Consider the following 19,755-nt stretch of genomic DNA (forward strand, 5'->3'; position numbering starts at 1 on the left):
TAATAATAATATATGTACTGAGTTTTGCCCAGCCGTACTGGCCTGGCTGCAACTGAAACAAATTGTGCTGAAAGGAAGGAATAAGCTACCTAAAAAAATTGACGACTCTGTGCTCTGCTCTGCTCTCCTCAGGATCCTGAGCTTATGTTTATACAAAATATTTGAACGGTGACTGCTCTTAGAACCAGGATCAATTAGTTATTATTTACAGTTTTATTATTTATGGCAGACGATCGTCAGGTTACCTTTGTCAGAGAAGAACTCGGCCAAACCCTCAATCCTAGATCTGAGAAACACTCAACCTTCAAACGGACTTTTCTTCTTAACCTATCTGCTTAATGTAAACTTATTCATTCACACCTCATCACGCACTTAGTAAATATTTCAACTGTTCTTATACTAAGGTAATCTTAATTAGTTTAGATAATCGAATGAGAAACTTACGTCCAGTGGCTTCTTTAATACGATCCAACCAGATTCTGGTTGGATTTCGAAATACTCGATATCCCCGGGATTGTATGGCGCGCTGAGCGTATAAACTATCGCTCCATTGTTATCAGCGTCTTCATCAGAGGCGGAAACTCTCAATATATTTGTTCCAATGCTAGCATCTTGTTTTACATTTTCAACATATTTCTGAAGCAAATTACACAGAGTTTTTAATAAAATACATAATCATAATTATCAATCATAATCATAAATACATAATATATAAATAAAAAACAAAATACAAGCACCATTTTTTTTTTAAAGGAGTACAACAAAGGAATGTTTTATCAACAATATTTAACTGAAAGGAATCTTTATTTAAAAAATTGCGCCAAATACATAGATACTTCGAGAAAAATGCCTCTTATATTTAAATAGGAAAATTCAAAACAGTGGTACTAGACACACGAATATTTTTTGAATTAGCTATTCAATTTGGATTTTATATTTAACCCTTGATCTTTCACTGTTTTGAGGTGCCCCAGATACTTATTTATTTACATATATAACCGAAGAAATAATAAATAAAAAACATTATATTAATATTTTTTTTTTAATTTGATTTGATGTAAATGATTTTTATAGAAAATAATACTAATAAATTAGAGCACGGAATAAATACATACGAGGGCGAGGAAATCCTAATTATTTATTGTAATTAATTTTTTCTTATGAAAATATTAAAAGTGAAATAAAAACCTAGTACGCTACTATATAGTCCTGTAAAATAGCAGCAGTGTTAGCCTTTTGGGTGCTAAACAACGATAAATCGTTGTTCGGCATTATATAAAATAAATGCTAGCAAAAATTATTGTTGGTGTTATGAACTTGTTACTCCATTAGTATGATAATGGCATGAAACAGCTAGTGACTTTAATTTTAATAATACATAAAAATAACCAATGAATATGTGAAAATAAGAATTTATAAAAACACCCGTAACACCCAAATGGTTTAACATATATATTTAGTTCGATGAATTTCTGACAGATAGCAGTACTAATCAGGCAAGACACAAAGATACAGCATCAGTTTAAAATGGCCAGAGTACTTGAGAAGATTAGCATGTTTAGTACGGTAGTGTATATCTGCCACTTTAGCAAGTGTACGAATGGATTAAAAAGTTCATAAATAGCAAGAATTCTGTAGTAGACTCTTCTTAATCAGATAAGGCAAACCATGAGTGACATCAGATTCCATTACAGCATTTTAAAGTGAAAGTGATGGAAGATACCCACCAGATTTTCACAAATTTTTGTACAGTGCAGAGACAATGAAAAAGCTGTACATGAGTGGCTGAGCACTCAACAAAAACAACCTGCAGGACGAGCGGCTGCTACCAAAATATAATTTTGATATACAAGCAAACAAAAAAAGTACTTAAGTAAAATATGTTGTAGAAACTAGTGTGAAAAAAGATACGTTATTCTGTAAATCTGTTGAAAGAAATATATAGCACGCTAATATTTTATGTAATATTTTATAATATGATTGATATTTTTTTAATGAAATAGATATTCTGTAAGAAAACTGTATTGGGCTATACACAGATAAATTTCCATCTATGGCAGAAAAAACGACGGACTACGGGCACTAGTTCAAAACGTTGCTCCTCGTGCAATTTAGACACATTATATGAATCATAGACATTTACTTGTTTCAAAAGATATGCTTATAGTATAGCGAAGATTTACTATAAGCATTTGAGGTTACTATATGAGTTGTATATATAATTAAAATCAGCTCATTAAGAGGAAGGCTTTTCGAAAAATTGTGTTTTTATTGTGAGGCACGTTGGCTTTCTCGTTCCAACGTACTTCGAATGGTATTTGAGCTAAAAGAAGAGATCGCCATGCTTCTAGCTGATAATAATAGAGATGAAGCAAACTTGTTTTATGACACAAAATTCATTGTAAAATTTACGTATTTAGTGGATATTTTTCAAAAACTCAGTAATTCAAATAAAAAAATGCAAGGTCCTAAAGTTCATGTTCTGATGCAGAAAGACAAGATTACTGCATTTATGAAAAAACTGGAACTGTGGATTAATAAGTTAAAAAAATAATATTTTTTATGTTTCCCAATTTTAAAATCACCTGTCTTGCAGATGAAATAGAAAAAAGTAAAGTTTTTAATAAAAAATACTTGACCAGTCTATGGAAGCAATCATCTTTTACTTTAAAGATCTTGACATGTTGAAATATGAAAGAATAAGGAGCCCGTTTGTGATTGAAAAATATGATGCTTTTGGCCTTGCGACAGCAGAGAAAGAAATGATAATTGACTTATCTTATGACAATACATTAAAGCAGATGCTTCAACAAGAAAATAATATTGTTACGTTTTGGCTACGAGTAAAGAATGAATATCCTACTTTAACTAACAAAGCTTCAGAAATTTTATTGCCATTTGTAACAACTTATGTGAAACTGGGTTTTCTGCTGTAGCTGTTTTAAAGACAAAGTATCGATCTCGTTTAGTGATTGAAAGGGAACTGAGAACAGCGATATCTTCAATGATACCGCAGTTTGAGAAAATTTGTGCTGAAAAACAAGCCCAACAATCACATTAAAATAATATTATGTGGTATTAAACATGTATTCTATTTTTATAAGATTTGTTAAATGTAATAAAAATTATTATTACCTACAATAAATAAATATTTTTTGATGTATAAATACTATATTTCTGCAGAATATGATATATTGTTTTGTAGCATATTTAATAAAATATTATATCAGTATTAATGTAATTAGATTATTAGAAAAAGTGAGGGCAGCGCAACTTTATATTTATGAAAAAGGAGGTGGAGGTACAGAAAGGTTGGAAACCATTGCTCTAAGCATATGAAAACTGATATTAATTTATATGGGAGCTACATAGAATGTATCCTTTATTCAAAATATAAAAAAATATATAGGTTTTCATTTGATTAATCCTTATGTATAGATAAATAAGAAAAATAATCTCTGGACTATGACATTCTTGAGTTCTAGCAGATCACTTAGAATACATTTACTACGTTGGAGGAAAAAAGACGTATTAGGCATGGTTGGCAGGTGGTTATCTGTGGCCTTGACGGAGACATAAGTCTAATAAGTAGAAAATTATTACCTGTCGATCGAATAACGGTGGATTATCATTAACATCAGTGATTTCAACAGTGAATGAACAAACACCCTCCAAAGATGGTTCACCTTGATCTGTAGCTTTCACGGTTACGGAAACAAACTTTCCATCATCTCCTTCCCTATCGAATACTTTATTTGTTGAAACTTCTCCCGTCTCTTCGTCCACAGTAAATTTCGTTCCTTTCTGATTCGGCTGCTGTACAATCGAGTATTTAACTTGACCGTTAACACCCTTATCCTCATCAGTTGCGTGTACTTTAATAACGGGACTTCCATTTGGCGCTCCTTCTTCAACTTTTGGATAGTAGCTTCCGCATTCCTTGAATATAGGCTTATTATCGTTAACGTCGGTGATGAACACAACGACTACAGCAGTCGATGTGTGTATGGTGGCGTCTCCGTTCACGCAACAAGCGCCGTCGTCCAAAGCCGTTACGTTTAATTCATACTTGTCTCTGTCTAACGATATTGGCTTTCCGTGCAACCTGATCACACCGGTGATTTCTTCAATCACAAACTGGCCTGAGTTTGTACCACCGCCGACAAAACCAAATCGAACATTATCACCGTCTTTGTCTGATGCAACGACTGTTGTTACCAGTGTGTTTGGTCCAGCGTTTTCGTCAACGTTTGGCGTATAGACTTGCTGTGAGAATTTTGGTTCTTCATCGTTCTTGTTCTTGGTGTAAATTCGGACGGTAGCAGTGCCGGTTTTGGCTGGTTCGCCTTTATCCTTTGCCGTTACAACAAATTCATAGTAAGCATTGTTATTGTCAGCATCCAATTGCTTATTGTTTGTTATTATTCCGCTCGAATCAACACTAAAGTGATCATCTGAAATGTATGAAATAAAATATTAATATGATTCTTTGTTATGAAAGAATAAAGATATCTGCCAACACTTTGTGAATTATTTTTGTAATTTAATTAAAAAATACATTAAATAAACATTTTGCATTTTTTTGCAACAAAATTAAAGTAACTTGATTTATAAATAACATTGCAAGCTGATTTTAAATCCGTATTCTCATAAATTATTATGTTAAAGATATCGTCGATTTTTTTTAATTTTGCCAAAATAGTCTAGGAAAATCTAGGAAAGCCATGTGAGGAATCGAAATTAAAATTGTAATAAAGTTGATTATTCATTTCAATCTCCCAGATAAGTTACCTGTAAACAATGATTGTTACCACTGATCTGCTATAACAATAAATTTGACAGATTATTCAGGAAAAGATCTTTGAACTGTAAAAGTACATAATAGTAGTAACTGTGATCATAAAATTATCTTGGCAAAAATTCATTACCTTTATTATAGCAAAAATGTAGTTTAAAAAATCGATAAAATTTTTAACATCTTAAATGTGCAGTTTCTTATTACGTGAATAAAAATAGTTGATTCTGAACAGGCAAAATAATTTGTAAAATTAAAATTTAAATTATTTAAAAAGTTTAATGTACCCATCAGAAAATAAACATAACACAGAGCGGATGACTATAAAATTCGTCACAGAATGGTCATGCACTGGCTCTTGAAATGATATAATATAACTTATGACAAAATTTGTCCCTCGCATTGAAAACGCTTTTTAAGATTAAATGACGACTTTTTGCGTCAAGCCTGATAAAAAGGTTAAAGAGAAACAGTAGTAGACACAATTTACAAACCAGAAACTAAGTATTCTATTTCTGCATTCTTTCCAGAGTCTGAATCCATTGCTTTGACTTTTAGTATGCTCGTTCCTAATGGTATATCTTCATCTACGTTGTGTGCTTGATAATCCGGTAGTTCAAACTTTGGCGCATTATCGTTCACATCTGTGACCCGTATTGTAAGCTGAAATATGAGTTATACAAATTTTAGTTCTCTGTATATAAAATTAATATTACACTTTAAATGATATATATAATTTCATAGTTAAATTAAACCTCGACTGATGTGGAGAATCCTCCAGAATCTTCAGTCGCAGTAACGACTAACGAATACACATGAGGCTGTCTCAAGTCTTCAAAGTCCAATTCCTTAGCCAACTTAACAATTCCTGACGTAGGTCCAATATTGAATGTACCAGCTCCTTGCCCTTGAGCTTTCAGTGTGTAACGAATTTCTCTATCGGCAAACGACTTAGCTTTCACAGATATGATGCTGAAAACATATTTTAACCATATTAAATTTATATTTTTTTAATCAATAAAACATTAAATACAGAGTAATGGCCACACATATCAATATTAATTATTATAATAACTTATCAATAAAAATACAACCATGCACATTATTTATAATATTTACAATTACTATTGAAGTTTTTTTCATTATAGCAATTAAAAATTTACTCACTCTGAATCTTTCTTTTGATTTTCCGGTATTTCTGCTTCGTAACTAGGCATGTAAAATTGAGGAGCTCGTTTTCCACCAACGATGGATAGGCGTTCTTCGGGGGTGGATTGGAATCTACGTTCGTCAACACGGCCACTCTGAAAATTATTAATATTTACGTTAATCTTTGTATACTGAAAACCAAAGTAGTAAGAAGAGGTTTATAAGGGCTTTTTAAGCAAACCTGGTCCTCAGCTTTGACGTATAAGACATATTCCATATCCAATTGGAATAAATCAGTCCCTCGCGTTCTAACAACACCGGATCGCTCGTCCACTTCGAATCTTCCTCCAGTTCGGTCCCGTACAATGAAATAATGGATGTTGTGATCGGTGTCAGGATCTCTGGCTTGCAGGGTGAACACTGGTGTATTTGGTGGTGCGTTGAGCTGAACGACGGCTTGCATCGGCAGGGGTCGGTTGATGAAATAAGGAGGTTCATCGTTGATGTCCTTGACGTGAATGATGACTCGTTGATTGTCAGTATCTGGAAAAGTGTTTTAGAATAGTTTTAATACAAGCTTATTCATTTTAGAGAGCCGATTTTTACAAGAACTTACATTTCAATCCAGCTGGAGAGGTAAGCGTGAAAAATACAGTAGATATTAGTATAGAATACAGATATTAATAGAAAATATGGAAAGAATTACATACATTATATAATATTAGTGTGTATGTTTATTTAGAATATCTTGTTATATTTGTGTTTGGCTTTAACGTAAATTTAATAAAATAATAAACCGACGTTGCTTGGGACAACGCTAATAAACATGCGATATGTTTGAGAAAACCGTTATTGTTATATTTAAATTCATAAATTGAAAGTAAATTCTTCAGAAATAGTACACGAACATAACTTTACTTAATGGCAAAGATTGAATATCTGTCTGTTAAAATATTAAGTTTTTTTACCATAATTAGAACATAAAATATTAAATTTGTCTGATAAGATATATAGTCTAACTTAGACATAGTATTTACAAAGGTATTTTTTTTTGTACATTCTGAGCAATGTTTCTTCAAGACGCAGTCAATCAAAAATATATATTAAAGTGAAATTGGCTCGACTCTTATACATATTATATTATTTTATTATTATAACTAAAATTAAATTTGTACCGGTAATCCGTAAGCTAAGCATGAAGTTAGTCGCAAGTGAAATAATAATTTAAATATTGGTTTTATGAACTATTAACTGTAAAAAAAATAAATTATTTAATTTCACCATTAATAGTAGAACCATTTATATTTATTTATATCTAACTGTCTGATTTTAAAAAATACAAAATAATACAAAAATATTTAAAAAAATATAAAATTGTTTTTCTCACTTTATCAGTAAATTATTATATAAATAGTTTTAACAAAGTGCAGATTCTTTAAAAAATTAAAGGCATTATATTTCTGTACATATGGTAACCCGTTTCCTGTGTGTAAATATGCGATATCGGAAAATATTAAATTTTCCGATATAATAAATTTATAAAATGTGGAAAATTAAATAAAAATAATAAATATATAAAAAGTGGAAAAAATCTCTAAAGAGCAACTAAATATTCGGTTATAAATGTATATATTATTTATAGTCGAACTATCTAATGAATTCATATTAACTCGTGTAGGGTCTTGTTCCATGGTAAGATTTTTATCCAGCCCCTCGCCATGTATCCATTTCTCTCACTAATCAGAAAAACCATCATGGAGCTTATTTGGCGGAAAAGTTTATTTAATTCACCTAAAATCTAAGACAATGACAATAATACACGTAGCGACATATGCATATCTGACTTCACTGTTATTTGTTGTGTGGCATATGCTTTTCAGCTTTTGTAATATGATGCTATTTACATTTTAAAAATTGCAAATTTTATTTTTTATTATTTACATAAAGGGAGCTGTACATTTTGATAGCGTCAAAAGAGGTGGATAAAATATTTCAATTACCAATATTATTAGTTTATAGACCGTTCTTATATAACTATGTAACTTGTAACTCAATATTATGAGTTATAAGAGACAATTTAACCATTCTATGGATATCAAGATTAAATATGGAATTTTCGCGTCAAATTTTGAGAAGTAACAACCTGGATTTTTTATGCGAATAATATCCAAGAAAATGCCAAAGTGTCATCCGCGACAATCTCTAAAATGAGATTTCGTGACTCAGAAGGGTCTCATCCGCCAAAATATGTCTTGGAATAACCCTTCGGAAGTGTGCCATTAGCATGAAATTTCCATTAAACTAGTCTCGAGCGAACTTACGTCCGCACCGGACAGAAACAACATAAATCTCAATTCAGAAACGAGCCACGCCGAATAAAACAACGAGCCTGATGGATGGCATCAACATGAAGAAAAAACGTAATGTTTACAACGAAATTGTTGTTTACATGAAAAATGGTGGAAGGATAGTCTCTGGAGGTTTTAGTGATTAAATTACGGACGAAAGTTCGGCTCGACGGCCGCCGCTTGGCGATCTCTTCTAACTATATCAAAGCGTTATCTGCTCTCTGCGGCAGACGAGCGGTTATGAATCGATCCGGGAAACTTCTCGGTACACCTTTCCGGAAAATTTTCAGGATGCTGTGTGAAAGGGTGCGAGAAAGAGAGCGAGATGTTGACTAGAAAAGGAAAATGTAAATCAGCGGAAGATGAATCGTTGTCAGCGTAGGGGTTCTAAAGAATAAAGGTATACGGATACGTAAGAAGAAAATGATCGGAAAAATATTACTACGTGTTTACTGAATCGTAGTAAGTTTAAATTGACTATTCTTAAATAGATTTATACATACACCTAATTTACTATAGTATGTAGTTATCACTACATATGTTTGTAGATTATACTAAAATCACTTTTTGGAAATGGATCTCGTTTAATTTCATTGTTATGTTATGTTAATTGTACATATTTTTTTAAACTGTGTAACCAATCTATATTTATATTTTTTTATACCAAACTAAACATTAAAAGTTAGAATTATACGCTTGATTATGTTTATATATATTACATACGAAAATGTAATAGGATTTCTTGAGCCTGAATAAGATATTCTTAGAATCTGTTTCTAATGTAATTGAGAACATTAATCCAAACACACAAATTCGTAACTAAGATATATGAAACGTTATGTAGTATTTACGTGTTCAAAGGCATTCTAGCCGTCGAGAGGTAATTATAAAAAGAACACGTAACACTTTTAACGGTGGAGTTTGAACAAAAGTTTAGCCAAGAAACTTTTTTCATAAAAGAAAGCTCGCGATCGAAACTACGATGTATTTATCGTTCTAGTTTACATGCTACGTTTTTAATGGCGGATATTTTAAAATGTTTATAAATTTAATAAAACAACCATTTTATAAAGGTTTTTATTATATATGATTCTGTTTTAATAGCGTAAATATTAATGATAGTGATTTCTATTTTCAGTGGTTTCTATATTTAATAATTCATACATTTATACCCTGTCAATTTTAGTCTCACGAAAGCATTATGTTAATAATACAATTTTACTTATAATTTCATATAATATGTAAGTTTACTAAAATATCATAAAAGATGAAAATATCAAAAACTATATTTGAATAGGAATGAAAAATTAATAAGTAGTAAAATAAAATCTTAAGACTATAATATACCGTTTAAGTTGTTAACAAATTATTTATTTAACTGAACATCAATGTTTATATTATATTTCTGTACATGTAATCTAAATTAGTACTTAAAAAAATTAAAATGGTTAAATAGTCGATAGTAATAACTTTTTCGTTGTTATCAAACTGTATACATTGTAGTCATTGAGTACAACTAAATTTTGTACTTTTTCCTATGGAAAATGTTTTATATCGTATTTATATCATATCGTTTAAAAGGGACATGTAGAGTTTCAGAAAATGAATAAAACTCATGCTGTTCAATTTATATCTCTTTGACTCTGATTCTGTTTTCTTCGAAGCTTTTATATTATACAATATATAAAGAATGTTTGTCATTCTCAAATATCGCAGTTAAATTAAACAAAAGTGGTAAATCAACAATTAGATAAATGTCATGTGATTAAGAATGTGTTTTTTCTTTGGCATGAAACATGAATGAATAATTATTAATCTAATTTTAACCACACGTATGTATGTATGTACATATACTGTTTAACAGTCAGTTATTTGTTGAGGAATATATAATGAATGCATATGTTTGCAATATTAACTGCAATTAGTGTATTCGTTAAATAATGTTTGCCGGCACGCTAAAAATTTAAGAAGTAAACACCTGCGTGAAACAATTTTAAGATTCAAATTTATAAGTTCACTGTTAATATATGCTTTTTAGTCTACTGATAGGATATGATTTTATAAAATATACTGATATAAATACACAAATAGTGGTATGTCAAATGTTATCTAAATATCGAATGAGTATAAATTTACAATAACACAGATTATATCAAGTTATATTATATGAAAAATGTTGTTAAAGGGATATGTTTTCTCTAGTTAAGTATAAACCTTAAATATACATTGATATGAAGCATAATACTACTATTATGAGAGTGCATAACTGATAATAATCATAACTGATCTAAATTTATAATATATATTTATGATATAATAACTGCATTTGTTATATAAAACCTATTTGGTAAAAAAATCTTTATTACAACATTTTTGTTACGGATTGAAGCTTTAGAAATCTGGTCACCTTAGTGTAAACATAAAACCACCTGAAAATGAAAGACGGCGTAACGTCAGGCTTGAAAAAATACCCACAGTGCCTACTGAATCATTGCACAGCCTCAAAGAGACCTCGACCTCGTAAATTGCGAGGGCGCCAACAATACGCACAACAATTCACCTGAGACCGAGATGATTGATTTTTTTATTAGGCGAGCTGAAAAAATAAAACAACTCTCACGGAGCAAGCTTTTCAGGATTTTAGAAAGTTTTTTCCCTACAGGCAGGTACACAGTGAGTGGGTGGGTAGCAAAAGGATGCGAAATTGTTAAATGTTGCAATCAAAACCAGTATTTACAACCGGAGCGGACGGTTAAATCCCAAGTTACGTTATTAATATAATATTCCCTGCCGAGAATCGGGTCAGATATGACCACGTAAAACGCTTTGATATCTGAATTTTGCACAGAATTCTGATTTAACAATAAAGTTCAACACGATTTGTTGGAATAAAACGTTTTTATTAACTGTTTGACTTTGGAATATTTATTATGTTAGTCTATAAACTTGAGCAAATTCATAACTTAAGTATATTTGTAATGACACATTTCGTAGAATAGTGCGCTGTAGTAAAGAGTGATTCAAAATATTTTTTAAATTAATATTCACAATAAGTAAGAATAAAAAAAACGTGAAATGCTGCGAACGTTGAAAATGAAACCGATCATCTCACCCTAACTTGTATAACGATTTGATATTTTTCTGCTATAGTTGATTGTATCAAATATGCGCTTAATGTTAATATTAGCATTTAATGTGTTGTTAATTAATAAAATCACTACACGCCTTAAAAAAAAAATTAAAGTTTATAGTAGTTCAAAACTTATTACATAAATCAGATAATTTATTATTTGTTTTAAAAAAATAGCGAAATAAAGAATCGACATAAAAATACATTTCAACTAATTTTTTTTTTCTGTTAGAATCATAATTATAATTGTAAGGGTTTTAATAAGTTGACCAGCATAATAGATCAGTGGTATAGTCGTTGGCTAATACCCGAAAGACCTTGTTTCAAATTCCATTGGAATCGTTTTATTTTTCAATTTTTATCGGGTCTGGGAGATCAGAATTAGTGATAAATTCCGATCGATCATCATAGTTTAGTTTTTCTAATCTCACGAATGAATATCGTTATTAATAATTAAAACTAAAATATATTAAATTAACTCATAAAACAACAAAAATTTCACAATGAATATAGAGATCGTGCATGACACCCAGTACTGCACAAAAGCCACTCAAACATTCAAAAACCATTATTAATCGTCAATTACCGCAGCATAATAAACTCAACCCTTTTTTGCGACACACGCTCAGAGACTTTACATTCGACATTGCATAAAATAGTATTGTTGTAAGATTTAAAGATGTTTTAGATTTAAAAAAAGTCATAAGCGTTCGGAAAGCACGTGTTCAACCTCTTCATATCCCTAAAAGGCCTCAATGTCGTAATTTATTTTAAATTTTATTTGCGAACGACATGTTATATATGAACGCAGTGACAGCCTTGGTGCCGCCCAAAAAATAAAAATGTGCTCGTGGTTCTAAAATTTTCTATTCAAATTAACATAAATTTTAATGCTTCTTCATAAATGACTATGAACCCAATACGGCTTGTAATATTTTTTCTTAGCGTAAATAATAGTTTTTTGTAAGAGATAACAAAGTCTCGCGTGGCACTCGCACCATGACAAAATGCTCGCGCGGCATTGAAACGGTTAAAGGGCAACGACTTTTTGAGGTATAGTCAGACAATAATTTGTTTGCTTTCCAATTATGTTAATAAAATACGTGAGTCATATTACCACTCGTTCATTCACTGATGGAAAATCACTGAATGCATTAACTGAAGATCAATACGACTGTCTTGAAGCAAATGGCGCAAAACACGCAATACCACAGGAGTAACGTTGGCCTTTTAAGATTCGTTTATTTTAATCTTCTTAATATTTCTGATAAAAACAGGTACTAGATTTTCGGTATCTTTCACATCTCTCAGCATCTAAGCATATAATTTATTAGATCTTTGTGGCAAAGATTTGAGAAAATGATCTATAATATACTCTGACAATACATATTTTACAAGCATACATATCTTTAAAATAAATATACCGTAAATTATGTTAACTGTATATTACATATATTTATATCAGTAGTTAGGTTTTCCTGATTAATAAAATAAACGTATATTCTATCGAAGGACATTTTTTTTAAATCTGACGAGAACATCGAAACGCTGGCGCTGTAACAAAAATAGCTTTTAAGATTTGAAAGCAAATGTAATAAGCTTAATTGAGTGAGGCAGCGAAAAGCTGAACCTGCCTAATGCAGAATAACGTTGATATAATTTATGTTTCTTACTTCCAAAATAAAATATAATAGCAAAAAATGAGCTAGCTGACAAATTCAATTCAGTTAAATTACCTTAATTGACTGACTTTACTGTTCCTATTTAGGATGAATAATTAAATCCGAATTTATCCTGTCAAATAATTACATTTTCGACACGTTTCGCTCTGGCAAAACAACATAAAACCATTTCGCTGTTGGAAAACCGCAGTGGCGTTTAAAGCTTTCCAAATTTCGGCACTACAAAAACAGTGAAATTTCGCCAAATTACTTAATTGCGGCGCTCGTTCGCCGTTTTCCCACTTGAAAACGCAAAGCAGGTGGAAAATTTGAATGCTTAACGCGACCGTTTTCCAACGTGCGCGGTCTAATTCGGCACTGCATACTGAAGGCAAAGAATGTGTATGAGAGGAAAAAGTAGGAAATTCCGAAAAACGAACGGCACATTCCGGACGCGATATAATACCAAAACGGAGATCTGCAGCTTTCATAAGCGAAATAAGACAACGAATATTTGAGGGTACCAAATAAAAAACTATTACAAGCTTAATTATAAAATGTTCTTTATAATAATATACTTTTAACTATTTATTAATTTAATGGATAAACCTAACCGAGCGATGATTATGAGTCACGATTCCTTTCAATGAAGAAACTGCAAGAAAATATAAACATTTAATAAACTTAAATTCATAACGTTTGACTAAAAAATATTAAGCTATCGTCATTTAAAACATAATCATTTGATAATTTCTTTACCACTAGCTTCAAATCTAGCTGATTTATAAATATTTACAATAATTTCTCATTTAAGACAGAAAAAATATATTACTGCATTTTAAGATTAAAAGGCCTAGTAAAGTCCACGTCACGCTGACCTCAGTTGAAGTGGCTGTGTTTCCAACATAATAAAAAAATTCACTTTAATTTGTATTATCTTGTATCTCTCCACACATCTCTCAAATGTATTTTTTTATTTACAAAATTATAAGTTAAGTTTAGACGGTATTCTATAATAAGCCCTATTATAACTACATATTTGTTCAATTCACTGGAATCAAATTATTTTTATGGATTCTGCAGCTTAGGTCTCTCGATACCAGTTACAAATATATCTTTATTATGTTTTTATTTGTATTTTAATAAATCTAATTTATTATACATATAGCTTGAGAATAAAATTTAACATAATTTGTTATAATAATATTGGTCATACTCAATAACATATAAGTTTAAAGAGAAATAAATAAATATATACACATGTACAATATACAATAAGTACGTGTTTTTCGTATTTAATGATGAAAACCCATTTCGTTTATTTACTTTATTTGCTGAAAACATTTTTTTCTTTTCAAGGAAAAAAACACATTTTCTAAATTATATTGCATTTCTTTATAGAAATCGCTTACGGGTGTACGTCTAGGTAACGCCAAGGAGAGACATTTGTAGGGTACGTCTGTCTGGGAAATAAGGGTGTGAGGTGTTCAAGATGAGATGGATGGGGGTGCGTGTCGGGGGTCCATTTTCCACCATCTTGGTGTTGCACAGTGGCGTGGCACGAATTACGCAACTTTATAATTCTCCAAATTAATAACTTTGCCCCCAAAGTTGGGTATTAATCCATTTCTGAAAATCTATCAATCACAAACCAAACGCATTCAAAATTATATAAGCAGTTTAGAATTGTTAAAAATACAGCGAACAATTTATTTAAAAATAGATAAGAAAAATAGCGAAGCTCCTTAAGTTTTTTGGGGTGAAACGCGATACGAGCGACTTTCAGGCTGAACCCTTTTGTAATTTGAAGAGCTTCGAAATACCTGCCCTGCGACTCGTTAAACCAGCAAATTAAACGAAACGAACTCGTAAATTATGTCGTCGTTATATTATAATTACACACCACTCTTCTTGTATTAAGCAAGCTAAATATTTGCCCTGTCAGTCCTAGTAATCAGGGCAAAGTATATTTTTGTTGTAACTAATAAATATTTATATATAGTATTCTTTATGCAAAATATAGACAATACGCATATGCTGCATAAATGATCAAATTTGCATAAATATAATAAGCTTTCACATTATGATCTCTGCGCCATTTGTGTGCTTGAATATTATAGCATATTTATTCATATCCAAATTGAATATCGGACCATGCCTGTAACACAAACAAGTTTCGTTCTATTATTTGTGAAAATAAACCGTCGGAAATATTATAGTATAAGGGAGTTAACCGTCGATTCAACATGGGGTGGTGTTCGGGTGTACCTACTAGTGGCGAGGCAAACTCATAAATACGACACCCCGAGACGCGTTTAACGAAATTTACTGCGCCCCAAGGAAGATCAATCTTTCCTTTAGTATATACTTGAAAGTATAAAAGTTGCACGGTAATAACGTAATGACGGTAATTGCATTTTCTAAAGGACCAACTTTCACGCAAACACTCGCAACTTAAATAATGTACTAGGCACTCTTGACGCTCTTTTCAAACGAAGTTATTTCGAAAACTTGCCACGAAAGCTTCGATCTATCTTTCGGATGCCATTTCTACGTTATAAGTGGATAAATCGGACATATTAATTTACTAAGAATTTTATTTAATTCATATATTTAGACAATTATAATGCTTACGTTATGAAATAAAATACCATAGTATCGGCAATAAAATATAATATATCCATGCGGTACATATATAGTTTGAGAACAACTGTTTAAGTATTATATATGGCTATTCATAATTTCTAAGTTACGGTTCATTCACATAAATTTATTGTATATATTTAAGGATACTGTATGTGAAAACGTATTGTATAATACTTATGTTACGGAAAAATGCTTTATTTTTTAAACATTACACAAACTAGAGATACTGAATTGTAATATAAATATTTATAATTAGTCAAAATTCGTCATGCTTAAAACTTTTTATTTTTATTTGTTATTGTTTTGGTCTATGCAAAGTATTCTATATCTGTGAGAAATATCTTCTCTTGGGAGGTGTGATCTATCTCTTAAATATGTTTTGTTATATTTGAATTTATTAAGACAGTAATATGTCGCAAAGGTATTGTACATTGAGAATTGGTTAAAATTTATGTTTGCGTGTTTATTTGACAAATATGAAATCGAAGAACCTCAGTGTGTTTTATGTGCAAAAGTTATCTGTAACAATAACATAAGACAACTAAACTAAAAGGATACTTCGCAAAAAAGTCATCCGGGGAATTTTAAAAACTCACAAATAACAAAAAGCTTCACATAATCAGAATAACATGAAATAGTTGAAGTTGTTTTCGGGCAGCAACAGAAACACCTCAATCATACATTTAGACCGATGTTTTGACTTAACTCATGGAGTGGCTCGAATGAAGCCCCTGTGGCTTCGTTTGAATGAAAGTACTGATGAAGCTTTAACAATGTTTTCCACATTGCATCATGCATTGGCATGAAAAATCTTCGCCGCTATTCACGTTATAAATTTTATAGTCTCACGTGAACGTGCAATTATGTTGTATGACAAAGCAGTTCGCTGGTTCTGACATGGGCGAGACTTAACTTGTGTTATAAAATCAAGAACTAAATTAAAAAATGTAATATCCCTGGAGAAAATGTTAAATTAGATTCACTCTGTAAGCTTCTTAATCCACCAAAAATATATCTACATTTACTAAGAATACAGTGCAGGATTTCTTAAAAGAAATGAAAAAATAATTGGTAATAGAAGTACATATGTATATCATACCAAACATTCATATAAACATTGTAAATCGATGTTTTTTATTTCTCTAGAATGAGATTCTTATTTTCGGGAAAAGTTATGTTAAATAAAAAAATATATGTAATATATAGCATATGATTAATAATACAGTATATTATTGTAGATATCTTTATTTAATAATGAACAGAGAACTAAATGATCGTTGAAGAGAACAAACTTCAATAAGATGCTGATTTGTTATAACGGACGCGAATAATCAAAGGTCCAGAACGGTTTGCTGATTTGTTATAACGGACGCGAATAATCAAAGGACCAGATTGATTACAAAGCGTCGAGTTACGAAGGAATTTTGGGCTTCAGTATTTATACCGAATCGTAAAGAAAATTGTCAATAACAGCTGTTGCTACTGCACATTTTTCATATTTATAAAAATTAAACAATTTAAAAACGAGATTTTATACCACTGTGGAAAGTTCCCGTACATTTTTGCAATCTGCCGATTCTTACGCGGAGCGGTTATCAAAGGTGATAAGCGTAGTTGAGAAAATTGTAAGCAATTTTTTGCCATTCAAATACTTCTCACCTCTATTAAAAGCTTCCAAAAAAAAGCATGCAATTATTTTCCCTTTCTTATGCAGCAGTATAAAAAACATGAAGTGGTTATAAAACATTTAAAAATATTCGTACAAATTTAATTTTTAACAAATATCCGCTTTATGAAAATTCTCGAGAAATCAGAATATATCTAGAGAAATGATTTGGCTTTTTTTCGAGAAATAATTAATAATTAATAATTAAAACAAACACTGTCATGCATTGTCATTTTCGGGTTTTTAAGCCTGAGAAGACGCAAGTGGAAACTCGTAAGAATTTTATTAGATTATATTATATATTGCGACAGACTATGCTGGGCTAGATGTTTTCTCCGAACAGCGGCGGAGAATCTGGCGCAGGGATGTTGTCCGCGGAAGATCCTTAGAGTTCTGGTTATCTTCCGGTGATATATTGTTTCCCATGAGCCATTCAATGCACCTGAGAATCCTTGCGTATTATTTATGGGGGAACCATTTAAATCTAGTTATAACGAGAGCCTTTGTATCATCGCACGTCTAGTTTATTTTTATTGATAAATAATCACTTTTGGTCAGAGTAATTAACGTGAGTTTCAAGAATATGATCCCCACAAACAAGGGCATCTGTGTAGTCCCCCACAGCATATTATTTATTCTTTCTATATTATTGAAATCAGCGATATTTACCGCTATGTATTTTATACAGTTTTAGACTTAGAACCAGAGACTAAATAAAGCGGATTCGTATGTTTTGTTGTATAATATTTTTCTAGCTAATTACTCGTATTCAACTAAAAAAAATCTCTAGAGAGATTGGTAAACAATTCCCATTTTTAATACGATTTCTGACTTCCTAAATGGAAATGAAAAAATAATTGTCCCACTACTTTCAAGAAGAAATTTTAAAATAAACTTATATGTGTAAGATTAATATATCGAATAAATTTATCATCATATTATATACGAGTGTTATGGCACTAGAAATATTATACGATCATTCTCGAGGGAGAATTTCAAACGTTCATTATATGGTCGTTAAATTTTAACTTGTGATAAAAGGTCAGCTATATTATATCACTCCATATAAATTATTTGAACTTGGCAGTATCTAGCTGTATATAATTAGAATAAACTACACAATTTTAATTAAGATATTTTTGCGTATTATACTAAGAATAGGTATATATTATTTATAGTTAATGTAAATATTATACTTGTAAAGCATGTTATTCCCTTTTAACATGAGCTAAAAACATTGAAATAACTTTATAAAACACCCAAGAACGGTTCCGTCTACCGATGACATTCCCAAAGGGATTTTTGCTTTTAGTACAAGTACATAAGTAAATAAGCCTTTTTCGTTTAACGACTCGTTTATTTGTTAAAGTTCAAATGTAGTTTACGCAACAAAAGACAAACAACTCATTAAATAAACACAATTGTCTGCTAACAGAGTCTTTAGAAACATCTTAAATTTATTGTAGGAGTTGAACAAATATTTACTTTTTCTTAGAAAAAATTATTATAGCCGCACATAATAACAAAAGTTATTGGATATATTCATAAATAAAAAATTGCGGCGCGTTTATTATACACTAAAACACGCTTTTAACGAGGGTCTGCGCAAAATGGCCGACGGTAAAACGCAAAGTGGCGCACTTTAACGTAGCCCGTATAGTATACGTATGGATTCTAAAGACGTAAAACATTCGCTTGAAACTTGAATTAACGACAAAAAGTACGATAGTAAAATAAAGGTACATGTAATAACGAAATGTGCATGTCGGAAGGTTAACCTAGTTTGCCTGAACGGTAGGCGAAATGCAATACTGGATAGAATTTTATACCCCAGTTTATACTTTCGCAAAACCGTGTATTAATAACATAGTAAATATATAAATATATTCCAATGAATTAACGAATTGAGCAAACAATCGCGTAATTAACTAGATTAATACCAGACAAAAATCTGCTTTGTTTAAGTTAACAAATTGGGTACATACGAGCGAAAACAACGAGCAACAATTAATTTAATCGAAACCTAAACACGATTATTGCCTATCGTTCACGGAAAGTAACACAATTCACGTTTCTGGTTTACAAAGCTCGAATTTTCCGGAAATTTTCACTCTCGCCGAGGTTTATCGATAATTAATTTTCAATCTCGATTAAATTGCGTTGAAAATATATTGTTATTTAGGAAAATCATGAGATCAATAGATACAAACAATACAATAGATTCAATGCTAATCTGTAACTACTAATTTACTAGTTTAATGTCAATTTGTGCTGCAAATAAATATGTTATTTTATTATAAAATATACAATATGTATGCTTATATAAACAAATAGAGAAAAATATACTATAATATATTATA

General features: G+C 30.8%; 1 protein-coding gene across 7 annotated transcripts in view; it reads right to left on the reverse strand.

The window, feature by feature from the left end:
* Nucleotides 1–19,755, reverse strand: part of CadN (neural cadherin) — a 487,595-nt gene that overhangs the window by 327,686 nt on the left and 140,154 nt on the right. For all 7 annotated transcript variants that reach the window (XM_088184574.1, XM_088184576.1, XM_088184572.1 and 4 more), the window contains exons 3-8: nucleotides 6,186–6,487; nucleotides 5,963–6,099; nucleotides 5,551–5,767; nucleotides 5,290–5,458; nucleotides 3,604–4,454; nucleotides 445–636 (exon numbers count right to left, since the gene is read on the reverse strand). In XM_088184574.1, coding sequence (XP_088040700.1) covers nucleotides 445–636; nucleotides 3,604–4,454; nucleotides 5,290–5,458; nucleotides 5,551–5,767; nucleotides 5,963–6,099; nucleotides 6,186–6,487 — 1,868 coding nt within the window. The remainder of the gene's footprint in view (nucleotides 1–444; nucleotides 637–3,603; nucleotides 4,455–5,289; nucleotides 5,459–5,550; nucleotides 5,768–5,962; nucleotides 6,100–6,185; nucleotides 6,488–19,755) is intronic.

The sequence above is a fragment of the Plectrocnemia conspersa genome, unplaced genomic scaffold, assembly GCF_051122295.1.
Source record: "Plectrocnemia conspersa isolate PC_06_02 unplaced genomic scaffold, ASM5112229v1 ptg000004l, whole genome shotgun sequence".
Taxonomy (NCBI): domain Eukaryota; kingdom Metazoa; phylum Arthropoda; class Insecta; order Trichoptera; family Polycentropodidae; genus Plectrocnemia; species Plectrocnemia conspersa.